At 39.6% G+C, this 20,154-nt stretch overlaps 1 protein-coding gene across 10 annotated transcripts in view; it reads right to left on the bottom strand.

Annotated features, from left to right (window-relative positions):
• The window catches only part of LOC131351771 (protein NLRC5-like), a 172,681-nt gene that overhangs the window by 53,511 nt on the left and 99,016 nt on the right, over window positions 1–20,154 (bottom strand). For 2 of the 10 annotated variants that reach the window (XM_058387336.1, XM_058387337.1), the window contains 5 exons: window positions 5,631–5,716; window positions 5,345–5,518; window positions 2,733–2,900; window positions 252–425; window positions 1–63 (listed from right to left, as the gene is read on the bottom strand). The exon at window positions 1–63 is cut by the window's left edge and continues 111 nt beyond it. The exons of 6 other annotated variants lie outside the window; for them this stretch is intronic. In XM_058387336.1, coding sequence (XP_058243319.1) covers window positions 1–63; window positions 252–425; window positions 2,733–2,900; window positions 5,345–5,518; window positions 5,631–5,716 — 665 coding nt within the window. The remainder of the gene's footprint in view (window positions 64–251; window positions 426–2,732; window positions 2,901–5,344; window positions 5,519–5,630; window positions 5,717–20,154) is intronic. 2 more of the 10 variants (XM_058387338.1, XM_058387339.1) reach the window with 2 other exon arrangements.

Here is a 20,154-nt window from a genome sequence, read left to right as displayed (position 1 = left end):
TTTAAACCCAGAGCTGATCCCAGAGCAGCACAACCTTCATTTGTCATCCTGCTGTTATTTACCCTGGATACAGAGACACAACATGGAAGAGAAGTCTTCTGTTTAAATCTAGTTTTATGTTGTTTTTAATGTAAAAAATGTATAGTTTAAAAGTAAAGTAAATTATTTCATTAATGCCATTATAGACAGTTATTCCATTCCAAAAGGAATAGACTCCAGTGTTTAAATGTAAATAAGTGATAAACACTAACTTGAGTATCTCTGGTCTGCAGTGTGAATCCTCCAGTAGAGCAGAGAGCTGCTTCACCTGGGAGTCTCCAGATATTTTCTCACTCACATTGAGTTCTCTCTGCAGTAAGGGGTTCACTCCCAGAACTCTAGAAAGTAAATCACAGCCTTCCTGTGCAGCAGAACTTTTCAACAACCTGCAGAGAAAGAAAGGAAGAAGAAAACAATGGGAAATCATAATAAACTCTCAAAATTACCAACAGTTTCTTAAATTTTCTTACATTTTAAGTTTAGAGTTAGAGTTCTTTAACAGTTCGCTTTTAGCATGCAAACTGGTGCATCTACAACAGGTTACGTATGTAATCCAGTTCCCTGAGAAGGGAATGAGCCGCTGCGTCATGACTGACGCTATGGGAACACTTTGTCAAAGAAGTGTGTCTGAAGCTCTGTGTGCACACACGCCAATTCATTGGCTTGGATAGGACACGTGATGAAGGAATACGTGCCAGCATATCCATATAAGGGCATCTACGTCACATTCATTCAGCTTGCCTTTTGTCTGAAGGAAGTGCAAGAGGACACTCTGGGTGTGGCAGCGTCTCGTTCCCCTCTCAGGGAACTGGGTTAAATACGTAACCTGTCGTAGTTCATTTTTGAGGGAACTCGATGCTGCGTCATGACTGACACTATGGGAATGTCAATACCCATGCCGCAATGGCAGCCATTTAAAGGAGAGGGGAACAGGCCCCAGTAAAGGTGAGACTGTAGGAATCCCAGCACTGTACCAATCAGGCAGTGCACTGGGTCCTGCAATAGAGACTAAAAAGCCTCCACTTTAGAGCATACAGCTTCCTAGTGGAGGGAGCCTTAGCATTCAGCAGAGTCTCCACAACCTCTGATGAGAGGCCTGCCTCCAGGAACTGGTCCCCCTCAGGGGCCAGACCCAGAACTTCCACATCTCTGGGCAGGGGTGGAGAATCGCACCTCACACCTGAGAGAGGAGATCTTCCTGATGGGAATCTCTAAAGGAGTGCTGTCTAGGAGTGAGACAAGGTCTGCTAAACCAAACTTGAGCAGGCCAGCTAGGAGCCACTAAAAGAAGGTGGACCCCATCGTGGCTCACTCTGGCTAGGACTTCTGGGAGCAGAGCTACCGGGGGGAAAGGTGTGCAAACGCAGCCTCAGCCAGGTCTGTACCAAAGTATCCAAGCCCAGAGGGGCTGGGTGAGAGAGGGAGTACCACAGCAGACAGTGTGTCGACTCCTCGGAGGGGAACAGATCCACTTCTGCTCGGCCAGATGGTCTCCACCACCTGAGGGTGGAGCCGCCACTGTACCCTTACCCTACGGTATCTAGGACCCACTGAGACACACCTGGCAGAAGTTCCCACGCTGCCAGGCTGTCTGAAAGAGGTGTCAACCTCGTGTTGTCCCCTCCGGTGTCACGAAACAGTGAACTGGCAAGTGCCAACTGGGGGGAATAGATTTATGAGGGAAAATGGGAGTGAGAGTGGACCAGTAAGATCTGTGGTTCGACGTAGCTCAGAGACTGCATCAGGGATCAGTCCCTCGCCGCAGTCAAGTTCCCTCAGCAGGTCAGAACCACCCTGAAACCAGGTCAAAGCAGGTAAAAACCACCATGGTGTGCAGTGAGGCACCGGCTTGGACCGCTATCATGTAGACCCTCACCCCAAGGGCTGAAGTGGCTCCACATGTTCTAGAAGGGAGCGCCGGCCTCCTCCAATGCATGGGGATAATAATGGCTGAATAATTAGAGGAGGCCAGGGAACAAAAGGAACACCGAATATGGGTTCTTCCAGGAAAAATTAGCAGCTGTCTGACAGTAGTCAAGCCTAGAACGGATGGAGCTGGCTCCCTGCTCCGGCCATTTTAAATTTAAATTACCCACAGCACATGTTATTACATCGAGGAGCTCCTCGAATGCCACTGACTGTGGTGGTAAATCGACGGGGGAATTCCCCTCATTGCCCAGGTCAGACATAAAGACATATCCACTACCGGGTCGGAAGAAATCGCAGCCCTTATATGGACATGCTGGATATTCCTCCATAACGTGTCCTATCTGAGCCAATGAATTGGCGTGTGTGCACACGGGGCTTCAGACACACTTCCTGGCAAAGTGTTCCCATAGCGTCAGTCATGAGGCAGTGTCGAGTTCCCTCAAAAGGGAACTGAAAGTCTGTATTATTAAACAAGTTGAAGGCAGATGAAATGTATGCAGAAAACTAAATGCAAATACAAAACTAACTTTATTACAGTAATATTACATCATGACTTTAAGATTCCTAACTATTTTGTGGTACTACAACATTATTTTGAAAATATTGTTGGCTATGTTAGCAACTTTGTCCATAACAGATTATTTATGAAGAGGAAGTCTTATATGACCATAAGATATAGCCTATTTAACATATTTAACAAGTTTTCATGTCCTGATATGTATATTATAAATTATTCTAGTAATGATTTAATAATAGCTGTTCACCTCAGTGTGTTCAGTGTACAGTCTGGATCCTGTAGTAAATCAGTGAGCAGCTTCACTCCTGATGCTCCAGGGTCGTTCCCTCTGAGATCCAGCTCTATCAGGTGAGATGATTTCAGAGCTTCAGCCAGAGCAGTGTATCCTTCCTCTCTGATATTATTGTCCATTAGACTGGAAAAAAGATTCATTTGAATTTTACTTTCAGAATATTCCTGATATTTTACAAAATAAATACATATAACTTTAGAAATTAAAATGTGTGAAACTATATACAAACTGTGAATTGAATCTATTTTTATTGTTAATTCATTAACCCTAGAGTGTCACTGAATGGAGTCTGTACAGATGATGTTGTTATAATTAATAAACAGATATTTATAATAATTCACTGATTTAATGAAAACTACTTCAAAAAGAAAAGACAATGATCTATCTGAGTGTTTCTAGGAGGCAGTGTGGATTCTGTAGTAGATTAGAGATCTGTTTTATTCCAGAGTCTCCTACTTTATTCCCGTTCAGATCCAGCTCTAAGAGATGTGAGGGATTTTCTCCCAGAGCTTTAGCCAAAGCAGCACAGCCTTCAGCTTTTATACTGCAGTTACACAGTCTATAGAGGGACAGGAGTGCAGTGAACAGAATTTATATCATTTATTACATAAGAATGCGATATTTAAAAAAATTCCACCAATATGACATTTGCTACTACTTTAAGTAAGAATGTTGTTGTTCTTTTGGCTGCTCCCTATTTGGGGTGGCCACAATGAATCATTTGGTCCGCGTGTTTTGATTTGGCACAGGTTTTACGCTATATGTGCTTCCTGACGCAACCCTCCCATTTAACCCGGGCTTGGGACCAGCACTGGGAGTGAACTCTTCAGTGGCTGGGTTAGGGTCCTGTCTGCCAATGAGATCGTGGGATCCTGCTGCTGGACCACTAAGAGGCACTACTTTAAGTAAGAATGATTTCAAGAATGGAAGTGTTAATAGTTTATTTTAATTCATTATCAAAATGGAAAGTAAATTAACAGAAGAGAAATCTAAATCAATTCGGTGTGAACAACTGTTGCCTGCAAAACAGCATCAAAGTTCACTTGCACACAGGTTTTAAACAAACTTAGCAGGTAGGTTGTTCCAAACATCTTGGAGAACTAAACATAGATCTTCAGTGGATCTAGGCTGCTTCAAATCCTTTTGTCTCTTCATGTAATCCCAGGCAGACTGGCGCTACTGTGTCCTGATGTGTCTCATCTGCTGCATTAAGTTTCCTTGGTCGACCTACAGTCCTAAATGTTGTGTTTTTTTGCTTCTTCAAAATAGCTTGAACAGAACATCTTTGAACCCCAGTCTGCTTTAAAATTTGTGCCTGGGAGAGACCTTGCTGCTGCAGTAGAACTACCTTGTGTGTTGTTGCTGTGCTCAGTCTGGACATGGTGTATGACCTGTGACATGAAACTGTCTTCCACAACCTCACCTAAGTAGCAGAACTTGTTTGTTCCTCACCCAGTTTTAAACTCCTACAGCACCTGCTTGGTATAATTGGTTAATCATACACCTAAATCTGATCCTACAAAATCCCTAACTTTTGCAAGTGTACAATATGTGCAAGTGTAAGAATTGATGCTGGTTTGAAGCAAAAGGGTCGTAACACCAAATATTGAATTAATTTAGATTTTTCTTCTGTCCACTTTATTCTAAATTCTTAAAAAATAAACAATTAAAATATACACCAATCAGGAACAACATTATGACCAGTGTCAGGTGAAGTGAATAAGACTGAGTATCTCCTCATCATGGCCCCTGTTAGTGGGTGGGATATATTAGGCAGCAAGTGAACATTTTATCCTCAAGTTGATGTTAGAAGCAGGAAAAATGGACAAGCCTAAGGATTTCAGCGAGTTTGACCAAAAGGGACAAATTGTGATGGCTAGACCACTGGATCAGAGCATCTCCAAAACTGCAGCTCTTGTGGGGTGTTCCCGGTCTGCAGTGGTCAGTATCTATCAAAAGTGGTCCAAGGAAGGAACAGTGGTGAACTGGCAACAGGTTCATAGACGGGTCAAGGATCATTGATGCACGTGGGGAGAGAAGGCTGGCCCGTGTGATCCGATCCAACAGACGAGCTACTGTTGATCAAACTGCTGAAGAAGTTAATGCTGGTTCTGATAGAAAGGGGGTCAGAATACACAGTGCAGGACGGGTCAGGGCTGTTTTGCCAGCAAAAGGGGGAACACCACAATATTAGGCAGGTGGTCATAATGTTCTGGCTGATCAGTGTATATTTTTGAAAGCATTCTTTACAACATTTTTTCACACTGACCTAAATGTTTTGTACTAGACCTTTTAATTGCTTATGAATCTAATAATCTATTTTTTTTTATCAAACCATGCTGTGTAATTATACTGTGTTCTAATTTAGTCAGTGTTGCTCTTTATTAGACTTCAGAAATTTAGCAGCATTTAAACTGCAGTTAATTAACATCTGTAGAACATCTGCTAATTTTTTACTTAGACATAATTCCAAAGTCTTTTAAACCAGATCAGAGAATATTTAATTCATGTTTCACTGTGGATGCTCAAAAAAAATTAGACTTAGACTTAATCATTTCAGCTGTTACTTCAGTATTGTGAGTGCAGACTGTGGATTCTTCAGTCCAGCAGAAAGCTGAGTGACCCCTGGATCCTGCAGACTGTTGTTGCTCAGGTCCAGCTCTCTCAGCCGGGAATATTCAGAGCTGAGAACTTCAGCTAGAGCTGAACTGCTTCCATCAGTTATTGAACATGTATTAAGCCTAAACATGAAATCAGAGGAACAATAAACTCACAAATTTAACACAAAAAGTATGCCATGCCAACATTTTTTAATCAGACCAAATGAAATATTCATAAGAGAAATGACCTTACCTCAGTATCTCCAGTTTACAGTGATGATGTTTCAGTCCAGCAGAAAGCTGAGTGACCCCTGGATCCTGCAGACTGTTGTTGCTCAGGTCCAGATCTCTCACACTACAGGACTGTAATTTCAGAGCGCTGGCTAAAGCTGAACAGCTCTCCACTGTCAGATTACATTTATTCAGCCTAAAAAAGAAATATCATGTTATCAGAACTATATACTCAATCTTCATTCTGTAGATATGAGGTAAAAGTTCATTTTTTCCTCTTTTAATTCACTTTTATGTCTTAGTGGTTAAATCATGTTTAGGATTTAAATAAAAATGTCAAAAATGTTGATCATTTCTGCTTCTGCTTAGTAGCTTATCACTTTCCAGTGATGTAACAGGACCGAGGTGTTTCTATAAGACCTCTATATGAGGTTCCTCGGGAGAAAAATGGGATATATTTTGTTTCATGAATTATAGAAAATAAAAAATGAACTAAAAACACATTTAAAATACATTTTGCATACTTTGATGGTTATATATAATAATAGTTTCTAGTCTCAGTAGAAAACATTGTTAATAAATTTCAGCTAATCGTGAAGCATAAATAAATAATACTTACTTTATTTTCTGAAATTTACAGTGTGAGTCTTCCAACAGAGCAGAGAGCTGCTTCACTCCTGAGTCTCCTGGTTCCTTCCTGCTCAGATCCAGCTCTTTTAGGAGTAAAGGGTTTGTAGTTAAAATTGGATTTAGCCAATCACAGGCCTCCTCTGCAGCAGAGCTTTTCAACAACCTGCAGAAAGGAATATTTTTAGTTGGTGTTTCCAGAATAATAGACACAAGAACACAAGAACAGTATGGCTGCTTTTGCTTATTTCGTGATTACTTCTCTTTAAATTTAATTTAAATTGCCTGTCATATGTTACACACTAGCAATGTACTTTGCCTAGTACTTTATAAATTTATATTATGTTTAAAATTTATATAATTGTGTTTGTTTATAGAAGAATCACCTCAGTGTGTTCAGTGTACAGTCTGGATCCTGTAGTAAATCAGTGAGCAGCTTCACTCCTGATGCTCCAGGGTCGTTCCCTCTGAGATCCAGCTCTATCAGGTGAGATGATTTCAGAGCTTCAGCCAGAGCAGTGTATCCTTCCTCTCTTATACTGCAGTCTGAAAGTCTGAACAAAGGACATAATCATTGTACCAGTGGAGATGTATCACTGTATTTTAGTGGTGGCTACAGGAACATGTGTCTACTCAAGACAAATCACATTTGTCAGTTAATCAGAAGTAATTTATAAAGTAAAAATATACTGGATACTCAGATGGTTGCATATTTTTCTCTAAAAAACTTTTAGCTAATGTTACAGTCCTGCTTAAATTTCCATGTACAGGTGTTATACCCCTATAAAGATCAGAAAATAAACATGTCATTATCAATCTGTAATTAATTTCCTCTTTATTCTCTGTGTATTAGTTTCATAGGAGAGATGAACTGACCTGAGTTTCTCCAGTTCACAGTTTGGACTCTTCAGTCCAGCACAAAGCAGCTTCACTCCTGAGTCCTCCAGAGGATTACTGCTCAGATCCACCTCAGTCAGCTTGGAGGATTCTGAGCTGAGAACTGTGTGTAAAATCGAGCAGCTTCTCTCTGTCAGGTTACACTCACTGAGCCTGAAAGGAGAAAATGTCAGAGGAACTCAGAAAACACTGAACGCTTTATGAAGACAGACATAAAGATAAGAGAGAAACTCAGTGATATACAGTTTATTCACAGAATTACCAAAATGACCAGTGTTAAGAGTGTGATAAGAGGTTGGGTCAGTATTAGTGATGCACTGTTATATGTATAATATATGTATGAACTAGTACATATTTTGTGTCACTCGTCTAAACCACTACTGATACTGAAAATAGTAATCTACTTTATCAGTATTTATAATTACTCAATCAGGGAACATTTTGTTTCAGTGTTTTTTTATGTGGTTGCTGCCATGTGCCGTTACTGATGCACTCCTGATATATGGTATATGGTATACCAGAGTATATGGTAATTTCTATTAAACTCAATAACACTTTAACAAAAATAATACTCACGGGAGCCATGGATAAGAAAAGCAAAAATTGAGTTTATTGCACATAGCAATCAACCTGTGATCAATTCATCAAGACATCCCAGAATGATCTTAATTATTCCCCATTCCCCGTTTATTTCCAATATTTTATTTCCCACATTAGTGTATTTAATAGATACCACGATAGTCTCTCTCTCTCTGTCTCTCTCTCTCTCTCTCTCTCTCACACACACACACACACATACACACCCGCACATACAGAGCAGTCATTTTGTCCACTCACAATGAACCATGCTCTGAATATATTTTATGTGTTAAATTCACAACACCCTGTCTTCATTATTAATGATCTGCTCACAGATATAGCTCAGTGTGTTCAGGTCAGCATTCCTCTCTATTAAACACCCTGTTTAAAAACTAAAGGTGTTTTATTGAGTTACTTGAAGTGTAAAATGATGTTGTTCCTCTTCTTGACATTTCATGGTTTTTAGTCTGCTTTCCTTTAAGCATTAATCATTATTGTATGTTCAGATCTCTGCAATTTTCCATTCATCTGTTTATTACAGCTACAACATAAACTACATCACATGGTATCACCTGGTATCAGATGCTGGTATCAGACATTTTTATTTATGAATACATGTAAAAGTGCACAGTATCAGACTGATACCTGACACCAGAACCGGTAATAATGCCTCTGTATTTAGGATGAATAAATTATCCAGAGTGTTTAGACATATTTCTGTAAAATCCAATCAGAACAGCTCCTTTAATTCCTAAAAACTGAGTTTAACAGAGAAACAGGTTTTACTTACAGAACTGTTGTAGCTTCCTGGACGACTGGTAACAGTCTCTTAAAGCATTCATCTGATCTTATAAACTTCTGTAGGTCAAACACTTCCAGATCCTCCTCTGAGGTCAGCAACACAAAGACCAGAGCAGACCACTGAGCAGGTGAGAGTTCAGCTTCAGAGAGACGACCTGAGTTCATGTAGCTTTGGATCTCTTTCACCAGTGAATCATCATTTAACTCGTTCAGACAGTAGAACAGATTGATTAATCTCTCTGGAGATGGATTTTGTTCAAACTTTAACTTGATGTATTTAACTATGTCCTTTCGGCAGTCAGAGCTGCTTCCTGTGTGTGTCAGTAAACCTCGAATGAGCTTCTGATTAGACTCCACTGAGAGGCCCAGAAGAAAACGGAGGAAAAGATCTAAGTGTCCATTGTCACACTGTAAGGCCTGGTCCACTGCACCCTTGAGGAAGTCGGACATTTCTGATGTGTTGAAAAGACCAGACAGATCAGTGGTTTGTTCTTTTGTTTGCTGTTTGTCAATGAAGCAGAGAAACGCATATAATGCAGCCAAAAACTCCTGAACACTCAGATGTACAAAGCTGAACATCTTCCCCAGGTGGAGTCCAGACTCTGTTCTGAAGATCTGGGTACACACTCCTGAGTACACTGCCACTTCTCCAACATCAATGCCACACTCTCTCAGGTCTTCCTCATAGAACATCAGGTTTCCTTTATCCAGCTGTTGGAAAGCCAGTTTTCCCAAAGCCAGGATACTCTCTCTGGTCTTCTGTGGATCAGGGTCATATTTCTGACTGTACTTTTGCTCCTTGTGTTTGATCTGAAAGATCAGGAAGTGTGTGAACATTTGAGTCAGAGTCTTGGGGATCTCTCCACTCTCTGCTTCACCCAACATTCTCTCTAGAACAGTGGCTGAGATCCAGCAGAAGACTGGGATGTGGCACATGATGTAGAGGCTTCTTGAAGACTTCATGTGTGTGATGATTTTATTGGCCAGGATCTCATCACTGAGCCTCTTCCTGAAGTACTCCTCTTTCTGAGGATCATTGAACCCTCGTACCTCTGTTACCTGGTCTACACACTCAGGAGGGATCTGATTGGCTGCTCCTGGTCGAGTGGTTATCCAGAGGAGAGCAGAGGGAAGCAGATTCCCCTTGATGAGGTTTGTTAGCAGAACATCCAGTGAGACTGACTCTGTTGCGTCACACAATATCTCATTGTTCTGGAAATTTAGAGGAAGTCGACACTCATCCAGACCATCAAAGATGAACAGGACTTTGTAGACATTGCTGTCTATTACTTCAAGGTCCTTAATTTCTGGGAAAAACTGATGAATAAGGCTCATCAGACTGAAGTTTTCCTGCTTCACCAAATTCAGCTCTCTAAAGGGAAGGGGAAACAGGAAGAGGATGTTCTGATTTGCTTTTCCTTCAGTCCAGTCCAGAATGAACTTCTGCACAGAGACTGTTTTTCCAATTCCAGCTACTCCTTTAGTCAGCACACTTCTGATGGACTTGTCTTTAAAGAGCTCATTATATTTGATGGGTGTCTCTTCTATTGCTGGTCTCCTGGACGCTGTCTCAATCTGTCTCACCTCATGTTCATTATTGATGTCTCCACTCCAACTCTCTGTGACGTAGAGCTCTGTGTAGATCTGATTCAGAAGTGTAGATGTCCCATGCTGTGAGATTCCTTCATTAATTCTTTTACATTTATTTAGAAGTCCAGATTTGAGCTTTCTCTGATACACAGAGGCCATCTCTAACAAACAGAACAATGTCATGGTCAAAATTTTAATGTATGGACAATAAACTCAATGTGAAATTCAATACTGGTCAAAAACTGGACTAGGATTATCCTGAGTCATGTGTTTGTTGTAAAACTGTATTCATTAGGATTATAATCAGTAGGATAATATGGACCAGTGGTCCAGTGTGTTTCCATTAAATCAGAAGCTCTCTTACTGATCTGCAGTGTGTGAGCGAGATCTTTCTGCTTCATGTTCTTCAGGGTGTGAAGTGTGATCTTCAGCACACCCTCTCTAACACAGTGCAGATCCTCTTCCTCCACCTCCTCCTCCCCCCTCTCAGAGCATGCTGGGTAATCAGCAGTAAGTAGCTTCTTGAACCTGTTCAGCTCATTCTTCAACAGTGTGATGACTTTGTGCTCCAGTTCCTGATTAAAAAACACAAGAACATGAAATTACTAAGTAAAAAATTAAACACTACATAATCTGTTATATGATTTTATATCACATTCCTGCTGAATTCTGGATTCTGATTGGTCAGAAGGTGTGAACTGGATTGATTTTCTCATTCTAATCTGTTTCTATAGTAACAGCTGATTTACAGGGACTTGTGTAGTAAACACTCCTCATCTATTGATTAAAAATGTGTTTAATCGTTACTGTGGTGAAGATTTCATTAAGAAGACACTTATTTCACATTCATGTCTCCAGTGTCAGCACTTTGTGAGTCAGAGGTAAAGGCGACATTAAAACAGAATCAATGCACTTTTATCTGATTACAAATAATGCTGCTGTAACTATTAACTGTACATTACTTTAGTATTTAATAAAAAGAGTGTATATTATTTACACAACACACACACACACACATACCTTGAATATGGTCTCCATCCATTTTGGGTTCTGTTTTTGGGTTCTGTGGATAAACAAACATTTTAAATTATTATTATTTCTTTAACCTTACTATCTATAAGGAATTATGACTGGATAAATACAGTAGATTTTTCACTGAAAGCTCCTGCTTCACCTGGGTATTGCTTATTTTTAATCCTATCTCTTATTGCAAAACTTTTCCTTTTCTACCCAGAAACCACAGGGGTGCTAACTTTTGCACTCACTTGTAGCCACAGCACATACAGTACATTAAACCACATTACACAAGACTTGAATAAGAAAGAAGAAGAGAGGAATACCTTTCCACAGAGGATGTTCCAGCTTTAAAGTTGAGAGGATCTTTCATTGAGCGGTCACTCTTATAGGACACACAGCTGGACACAGGTGAGACTGGCCTTTCCTTAGTGTCACTAGAACAAAGAGAAAGTTTTAGAGCTATAAAATATAATGATTTAAATTATCTTAGGATGCATTTATGTATATACAGATTCTTCACATGTCCTGATTTGAAAGGTGTTTTGGTCAGAACACGGTCAGCCATCATACTGCACCTCTGGACCAGAGCACAATAAAACTTGACACTAGCAAACATACTGTACTTTTAGCAGATTTTCAGAGTAAAGTTGCTAAAATGGTGAAAGTTTGTCGTTTAACTATAACATTAGGGAGAAATTCCTCTACAGAAAAAATCCACTGTGTGTTGAAAAGATTCATGCAGTGTGTGTGTGTGTGTGTGTGTGAGAGAGAGAAACAGTTTGTATGTTTGTCTGTTAGAGACAGACAGAGACTTTATTCACTTTCTGTTTTGAGAAACAAATTACAGCTTCATACAATTTCATGGTCTATTTAAGAAAATCTTCATAATTGCAGGTATTTATATATATATATATATATATATATATAAAAACAGCTGCAAAAAGTAAAAGACAGATCCAAACCTGTCAATTCCCCTGACTACCATCAGAGGTCTCCGTTTCACCACTCTCCTTTTTGTTGTTATTGCTTATTACATTACTGTGACTTCATCACACAGCTTTACTGGTCTTGGTTCTGTTGGTTCTGTTCACACAGATTTCCTGACCTGTTCTTTCAGTTACCAGTTTTCTTCCTGTGCCTCTGTGTTTTATAACACACCCTTTTCTCAATAGTTTACCATGTCATTATCATGGCTAGTTTACTACTAATTTTGAGATTTGGTCCCTTTTATGGTACATTTACTAAAGTATTTTTTCTTAAACATTTTCAAACACTATTAAATTTTATTATTACATTCTTATTATCATTATTAATATTATTACATTCTACACAATATTTCATTCAGACACTTCTCCATGCAGAATATTTAACAAATCCTTTATAGATTTACTTTAGTGAATGTAAATCTCCTTATATGTATTTAGAACACTCAGACAGCAGTAAAATATATATCAGTTTTAATCTTCATGCTTACCTCTGTATCTTGAGCTGCTCCTCTTGATGAATCATTTCAGATGTTCTGAGATCCTCACACTCCCCTCACATTATTTCAGAAGGTCTAATGTCTGCTGTCTCTTAGAATTAGTGTAGCTTTGTCCTGGTGAGAAAACAACAGTAGGATTAATTCTGGGTTTTGTCTGGGTCACTTAACCTGGACCTTCAGAGACTTGCCCTAAGGCCACTCCAGTGTGGTTTTGTTTGTATGCTTAAGGTCATTGTCATGGTGAAAGGTGATCTATTGCTTCAGTCTGAGTTTGTGTGAGCTCAGAAGGAGTCATTCTTCAAAGACATTTATTTAGCTGCATTCATCCATCCCTCACTTGTTACTAGTATCCCTGTCCCTGTCACTGAGATGCATCCCATAGCATGATGGTGCCACCACCATGTTTCACCACAGGAATGGTAATAAAAATAGAAATAGCCTTTATTTGTCACATATACATACACAAATACATGATACAGCACCCCTGGAGCAGAGAACAGCAACTTGGCACTCCCGATCTTCTGGTCAACGACCCAGAGCCACCACTGCCCACAGAGAGTGTATTAAAAAGGTTATGTGTTCAATTTTCATCTCATCAGACCAGAGAACCGTTTCCCATATGTTGCCTTTATGCTACCATTCTGCAATAAAGACTAGATTTATGAAGGGCTGCAGAGATGGTTGTCGGTCCAACAGGTTCTTCTGTCTCTGCACAGGACTTTTCAAGCTCTTTTTCTAGTAACTGTGTTCTTTATTACTTCCCTGAAGAAGGCCCTTGTTTTCTGGCTTCTTTTTGACTATATGGCCAACTCTAAGAAAATTCAAGGTTGCTCCAAGCTTTCTTTCAAAACTGTTGAGGTCACGAATCCCAGCCTACAAACATGGACGATGAGAACTACAGCACCCGACACTCTCAGACTCAGTCACGGTCACTGTAATGATCACACACATCTGGACTCAGTTACTCACACTCAGTATTTAAGGACTCACTGCACAACAGCTCATTATAAAGTATATGCTCAGTGTCACATATCTGTCTATACCAAGCCTGTAGATTCAGTGCTACAGTGTTGATGGTTACAAGTAAATGTCAGGTTTCTGGTTTATGTCGTTGTGTCTTGTTTGTGCATCACCTCACTTCTGCATGTTAACTCTGACTCTGCTTATTGCTATGGAATTGTTTCCCTTCAGAAAAATAAAGAAATCACAGTCTCCATTGTGTCTGAACTCAGAGTCCCCCCTGAGTGGACACACTACTGTGGTTCTAAAGTCTTCTCTAATTATCTATTCCTGCTAAACACTTACAAAAACATCACTAAATCTATAAAAATAAAATAAAGAAACTTCTTCAGGCTTGGATGAGAAGGAGCAGCTGGCTTTATTGTATCAAGACGATCCTTAACAACAACAACACTAAAATGGCACTCAGATACACAGGGTCAGGCTCAATGTGGTCAAGTGTGCTGGCCTGTAAAAAATCCCTGCTATTTATCCTGGCATCCTTACACCTCCTATCACTTATTTGTCCCATGATTGTTTTTGACTCGTTAGAAAACTTTTCTCAGAATTAGTATACCCTATAAAAACAACCCCTCCTTCCTTTAGCACTTGTCTATCTTTTTATTTTAACTGATGACCCTATGGATACCAGTCACTGACCCTTAAGTCAGACACAGTGCTGTTAATTATATCTGTTCAGGTGAGCTCTGTTTTATTATTACAGGTGTTAGTGTCATTTATTAATATTAGTTATTACTAACAGTACCAGCAATTTATTTATTATTATAACCCATACACTTGTATAAATGTATTGTGAGGATCATTGTAGTTACCTGACATTTAGTTATTTTCCCAAATCTTAAGGGAGGATGCTATCCTTATTCACTTATTTACTTGTGACTTAGTTTTACTTGTTACTTAGTTGTTTAAACTTATTTGCTCTTCTTATTGATGCTATGGCTCTCATTCACACTACCCTAATCACATCATGTACTTCATGCATTATCACGTATCCTAGTATCCGGCCCTAGATGCACCACATCTGTGCTTGACTACCATTCACAATCTTTACACAGTAAATACGGTATTTTGGCGTTTTCTTCACTTGTCTTAGTTACTACCAGTCACTAGAATGATTCTTCTTTTATACACAGCCACCTTACAGGCCTACATAAGCATCATATCTCTTCAGGTTCTCATCACTCTGTGATATCCTCCTATACTGTGCTTCTGCATAATGTGTGTATAGTGTTTATGAATTTTACTTCTAATTTTGTTTTGCTTCCTCATGTTGTCATATGAGTCTCGTATCTTATTGTTGTCACATCTGCAGGCTGTTTTCTTCTCTCCTAACACCATGATCAAGGTTCCTGCACACTCTGTTCCTAGCTCTCTATCTATTCTGACACTGACATTTACTTTTTATCTCCATCGGCCTCCACTCTAGTGATAGAAGACATTAAATGATATCAGAGAAATCAACCTTATGTAAAGAGAAAAGGAAAACTTAACCACCACACAGTAACCTGGAATATTTCCTTTTAATTAAAATCCCTGAGGATTCAGTTACTGAGCTCTAGAACCCACTGAGGGAAATAATTCAGTTCAGTTCTTTGTTAAATTTACATACTACACTATTAAAGTTATTAATAACTGACATTAAATCATCATGTTGGTCTAAAATCACATCAAATCAGGTAATGGGATATAATTTCTTTATGAAATTTGTGAAATTAACTTTTAATTTGTTACTTTTCTCAAAAACGTATAGCAAACTGCAATCTCCGGAGGACGCAGCATCCGAAATGAGACGCAGTGAATATAGAAACACTGAATATGGGCGGGTCACTGCCTCTGACTACTCCAATCATCCAATCAAAGGACAGGAAATTGCTGATGTAATCATACGCCTGCTAGATGGCCCCAGTGACACCAACTCCAAATCTGATTGGTTAATGGAACAGTTTCATTGCCACTTATTTTAAGCTCAAGCTTATTTTATTGATTCTGAAGGCCTTAAGGCAGATTTCTTTCACCCTGGCAACATATGATGTCATCCACTGTCTGAAATATGATTGGATAAATACTCTTATCATAAATATACACTACTGGAAGCAGCGCAACCGAGAGAAAAGCTATGAAATGTAGAGAATAGACTATTGGGAATAATTTAATACACATTCATGGAAAAATATATTAAATATATTAACATACAGGTCAGTGATTCAGATCACCGCTGTTTAGGGCAGCAGAGAAGGACTTGCTGACCCTGACGGTCCACCACTGTATAGAAAGTTATTTTACTTCCTCCATGTTTATACCAGATCTCTAATCCTCTTCAGGAAATTAAAGCCCAGTTCTCCTGTGGTTTATAAAGCAGGTGTAGGCTACACTCAGATATTTATCTGACTTGTGATGTAAATAATTGTATTATTCCGGACAGAATCGTTAAAAATCATTCTTTCTTGTGGTGTATGAGATGTTCCGATCTGAAACTAACGGTTTAGAGTCTCTCCGACATTTCAGCAGTTTAATTTAAAATGGCGCCGAGTGTGTGTGTGTGTGTGTGTGTGTGAGTGTGTGTGTGTGTGTGTGAATGTGTGTGTGTGAGTGAGTGTGTGTGTGTGTGTGTGTGTGTGTGTGTGAGTGTGTGTGTGTGTGTGTGTGTGTGTGTGAGTGAGTGTGTGTGTGTGTGTGTGTGTGTGTGTGAGTGAGTGAGTGTGTGTGTGTGAATGTGTGTGTGTGAGTGTGTGTGTGTGTGTGTGTGTGAGTGTGTGTGAGTGTGTGTGTGTGTGTGTGAGTGTGTGTGAGAGTGTGTGTGTGTGTGTGTGTGAGTGTGTGTGAGTGAGTGTGTGTGTGTGTGTGTGTGGAATCTAACCACTGCTGCTTTATTACTGCTTTTTTAGAGAGAGAGTGGACATGTGTCAGGAATTATTATAATGAATATTAATATTATTCTCTCTCTGTAACTCCCCTCGATTCAAAACAAGCTCAAGTGTTCTTAATTACAGGCATTTATTAACACGTCGCACCACCAGCCATCTTAACATGCCGGATCATGCCAAATGCCAATGACAATGCCGTGAGAACTGGAAATAAATACGGAAAATATAAAAATAAATATACACAAAATAATGTGTCCTCATAGAGAATAACCATTAACAATAATACACAAAATATAGACTTGAACTTAACCCACAAAGGTTATAAACCGTTGTCTCTATTGCTAACACATTAGCATATGCACCCTTACAAATATAACATTAATGAATAGACAGTTTGCAGACCTCATTGGCCACGTTAAGTCAAGGGGAGGTAGAATTAAAATTCCAGTGGTTAGGTCTTCACAGCAAAAATATCCTCAAAGTGCAGCTAATAGTTTCACAACAGCTTCGAATATAAACAACAGTTTCCTCTAGCTGTGATATTACGGAGGATAAGATGCTGCGTTACACCGCGATATCCGATAAACACAACAATAAACTGTGGAACACAGAAATGTTCTTCTTTTACTAAATAATCCTAACAGTCACAGATTACAGCTTTATATTCATGTACTCACTGTGATTTTATTCCACAAAGAACTTCCTGTTTTTACTCTTCACTAAAACAACCTGCTGACTTTCACTTTCACTTCCAACTGATATGAAGAGGAGAAAAGGAGGAGTTTCACCTACAACATGGAGGAGACTCTCTCTCTCTCTCTCTCTCTCTCTCCTGACTGTTTAGCTGTGTGTGTTTGGGGTAGACTAAATACATTCCTACACTATATATATTACACACACTGTATATTAATAGTATTATACAGTAAATATAATTTCTGTCATTGACACAACACTGCCTACACAGACTCTACACCATAATCACCAGTGTGACACGGTCTCTATTAACTAATCTCTCGTGGTCATACTCATCACTGCTGACCTTATTGTGTGGATCCATGAAAATCCATTAGAGTTGTTTTTCTGTTAGGTGACAGAAACTGGAGCAATGTATGTACAGCATCTCTAAAGTTCTTTATGTGGATAATATTATAAAGCCCAAAATAAACCAAAATCAGAACAGCTCTGCACACACAGATGTAATAAATAATCTGTTTACATTAAAATAATAACACACACTTCAAATATTTACACAACTCTTTAGATTATAATGCAGAATCTGTATAATAATGTAAAATCACACTTCCTATACAGTAAACATACTGAAGGAGAGCGGAGTGAACACTGAGACGTATATTTTTCTCCTCATAAAGTGAACTGTAGAGTTATTGTGATAGATCTGACAGGTGAATATGTCTGGATGTTAATGATGCAGGTATATACACTATAACTCATTTACAGGTAGGAAGAACTACTTTCTTTACTTCTGATTACTTTTCATTCTTTGAAATCAGTCCATGAACAGAGAAGTTAAAATTCTACACACTTCTATATCCCACACATCTCCATTCTCCTTCTGAAAGTACATTAGTTATTCTATTTAATGGTTACACACTTGTAGTGCACTCTGTAAGCAATATCACCATTTGGAACTGAACCATAAGTACAATGTTGTAGAAAGTCATGATCTGGGGCTTTAGTGCTCTAAGAGGGAGGGGCTTTATGTTATCAGGTTGTCCGTGTGTGGGAGATAATTTTGTAAATGAGAATATATGTATGAGGTGTGTGTTTGATTTAGTGTGAAATAATCAGGGGACAGCAGGAGTGAGTTCTCAGGTAAGGTTTATTCGTTAGGTCGTTTGAGCTTAAGAACAATATAAGGTTTAACACGGCATGTTGGCCTGTCACGGGCCTTGCACACAGGCTGCAAGGGCTTTGAAGAACAAATAGTTGTATCGATGATGTCAGTCTGGCAGGCTTTCTCTGCGGTACCAGGCTTTCCAAACTTGGACCAATCAATGGCAGAGACGCACCCTAGATTGTTATGGTCAATCTTCGCTCCACCGGTACCTTGAGCAGTAGTGAGCTCATCATGAAGTAAACGCAGCGCGTGCTGGATGGCAATGGTGGTACCAGGCGAAATATCTAGAGTACATACGTAGAAGACAGCGGATAAATCAGAAAATCCGTGAGGTGTAAAAGTTAATAAAAGAAAGGGGTGTTGGCCCCTGAAGAACTGAGAACTTACCCATGCTGTCTCCTGAAGAAGAATGAGGTATTGGCGAGAGTGAGGCCAAAGACAATCCCACTGGTGGGGGCGGAAACGCCCAATTTTTAATATAATGATTCAGGAAAGTTTAATTATAATGGTATTTGAAAAGTTGTAAATTCAAAGATAATGGTGTAAAAAAGAATCTAAAAGGTCTAAAAAGAAAGATGGGTGGGATTGTCTAGGCAAAGAACCAGTGACGTGTTGCATTGGGAAGATAAGGGAAATGTATATAAAGGCTGTAGTTGGAGTTCCCCGAAGAGAGGTTGTTGGGACGTTCATGCGTGAGCATCTCAATTCTTGTGTCAGCGCTGATTACAAAATAAAATCTCTTATCTGCATTCATCTAGTCTGCTTGATTGGCTTATTTAATTATGAGGCCTTACTAACTATGAGTCTCACTTAGACTGAGCTGTCGGGTCAGTGTGGAGCTGGAGTCAGATTTTAGTAGTGAGTACAGTAGATTTTTATTCCACATTGTTTTGGTGACCCCGACGTGATTTCAAAGAAAACGAGATTGGCACAGAGAGAACAGCAGAGCCCCAGACCCGGGACCTGAGGCTGCGGCCGCCGCCCACGGACCAGACACGGGATCCAACTAGGACAGAGGTAAGGCAGAAGCCTGTTTATCCAAATTTCTGCATTAGTTGTGTGTGGTCTGGGGAGGCAGAGGCGCTCGGCCCAGGGTCGGATCAGCTCTGCTCCAACCTAGTGAGGCAGAGAGGCAGAGTGAGTGTAAGTTAAAACCACATAGAGTGACATGATAAATTGCATGTTTTGTATTGAAAAGACTAGATGATGTCAGATGTATGAATGTGTAAAAGGCCTGTATGATCGAAAGTCCTGGTGGGTTCCAGGTGGTATGAGAGAAATTCCTGTGAAAAAGACCTTATTTGGACGCAAACGGAGCGTTTAGTAGCAGAATAGTAAGTTCTGTGAACGTGAACACCGTCACTGGAAAAAGAAAAATAAGTGTCGAGTAGCAGGTGATAAAAGAGAAGAGTAAAATTCCTGGATCCGGGTGGTTGTGAAAGGAAAATAAGAGAAGAAAAGAGAAATATAGTGAAAAAATCCCGGATCTAGGTGTAAGAGAAATAAGAGATAAAGAGAATATAAAGAGAAAAAGCGCTGAATAGAAAAGTCCTGGATCCAGGTGGTAGAAAATAAAGAAAAGATTAAGAAATAAGGAGAGGCCTGCTGTCGGCCTTTGTCTGTTGTCTGTCCTGATTGTATTGCATGCAGTGTGTGGGTGTGTTGAGTGCGAGGGGCTGTGTGAGTGTGAGTGCATGAGGAAAATAAATGGTGATTGGATGTGCGCACTGTAAATAGCACTGTATTAACCTTTTGTTTATTAACACTATTACCGTGAGAGTATAGGAAAACCAGTGTGTACATGCATGCA

Source organism: Hemibagrus wyckioides, linkage group LG04 (assembly GCF_019097595.1).
Source record: "Hemibagrus wyckioides isolate EC202008001 linkage group LG04, SWU_Hwy_1.0, whole genome shotgun sequence".
Lineage (NCBI taxonomy): Eukaryota > Metazoa > Chordata > Actinopteri > Siluriformes > Bagridae > Hemibagrus > Hemibagrus wyckioides.
This window is presented reverse-complemented; position numbering and strand designations above follow the sequence as displayed.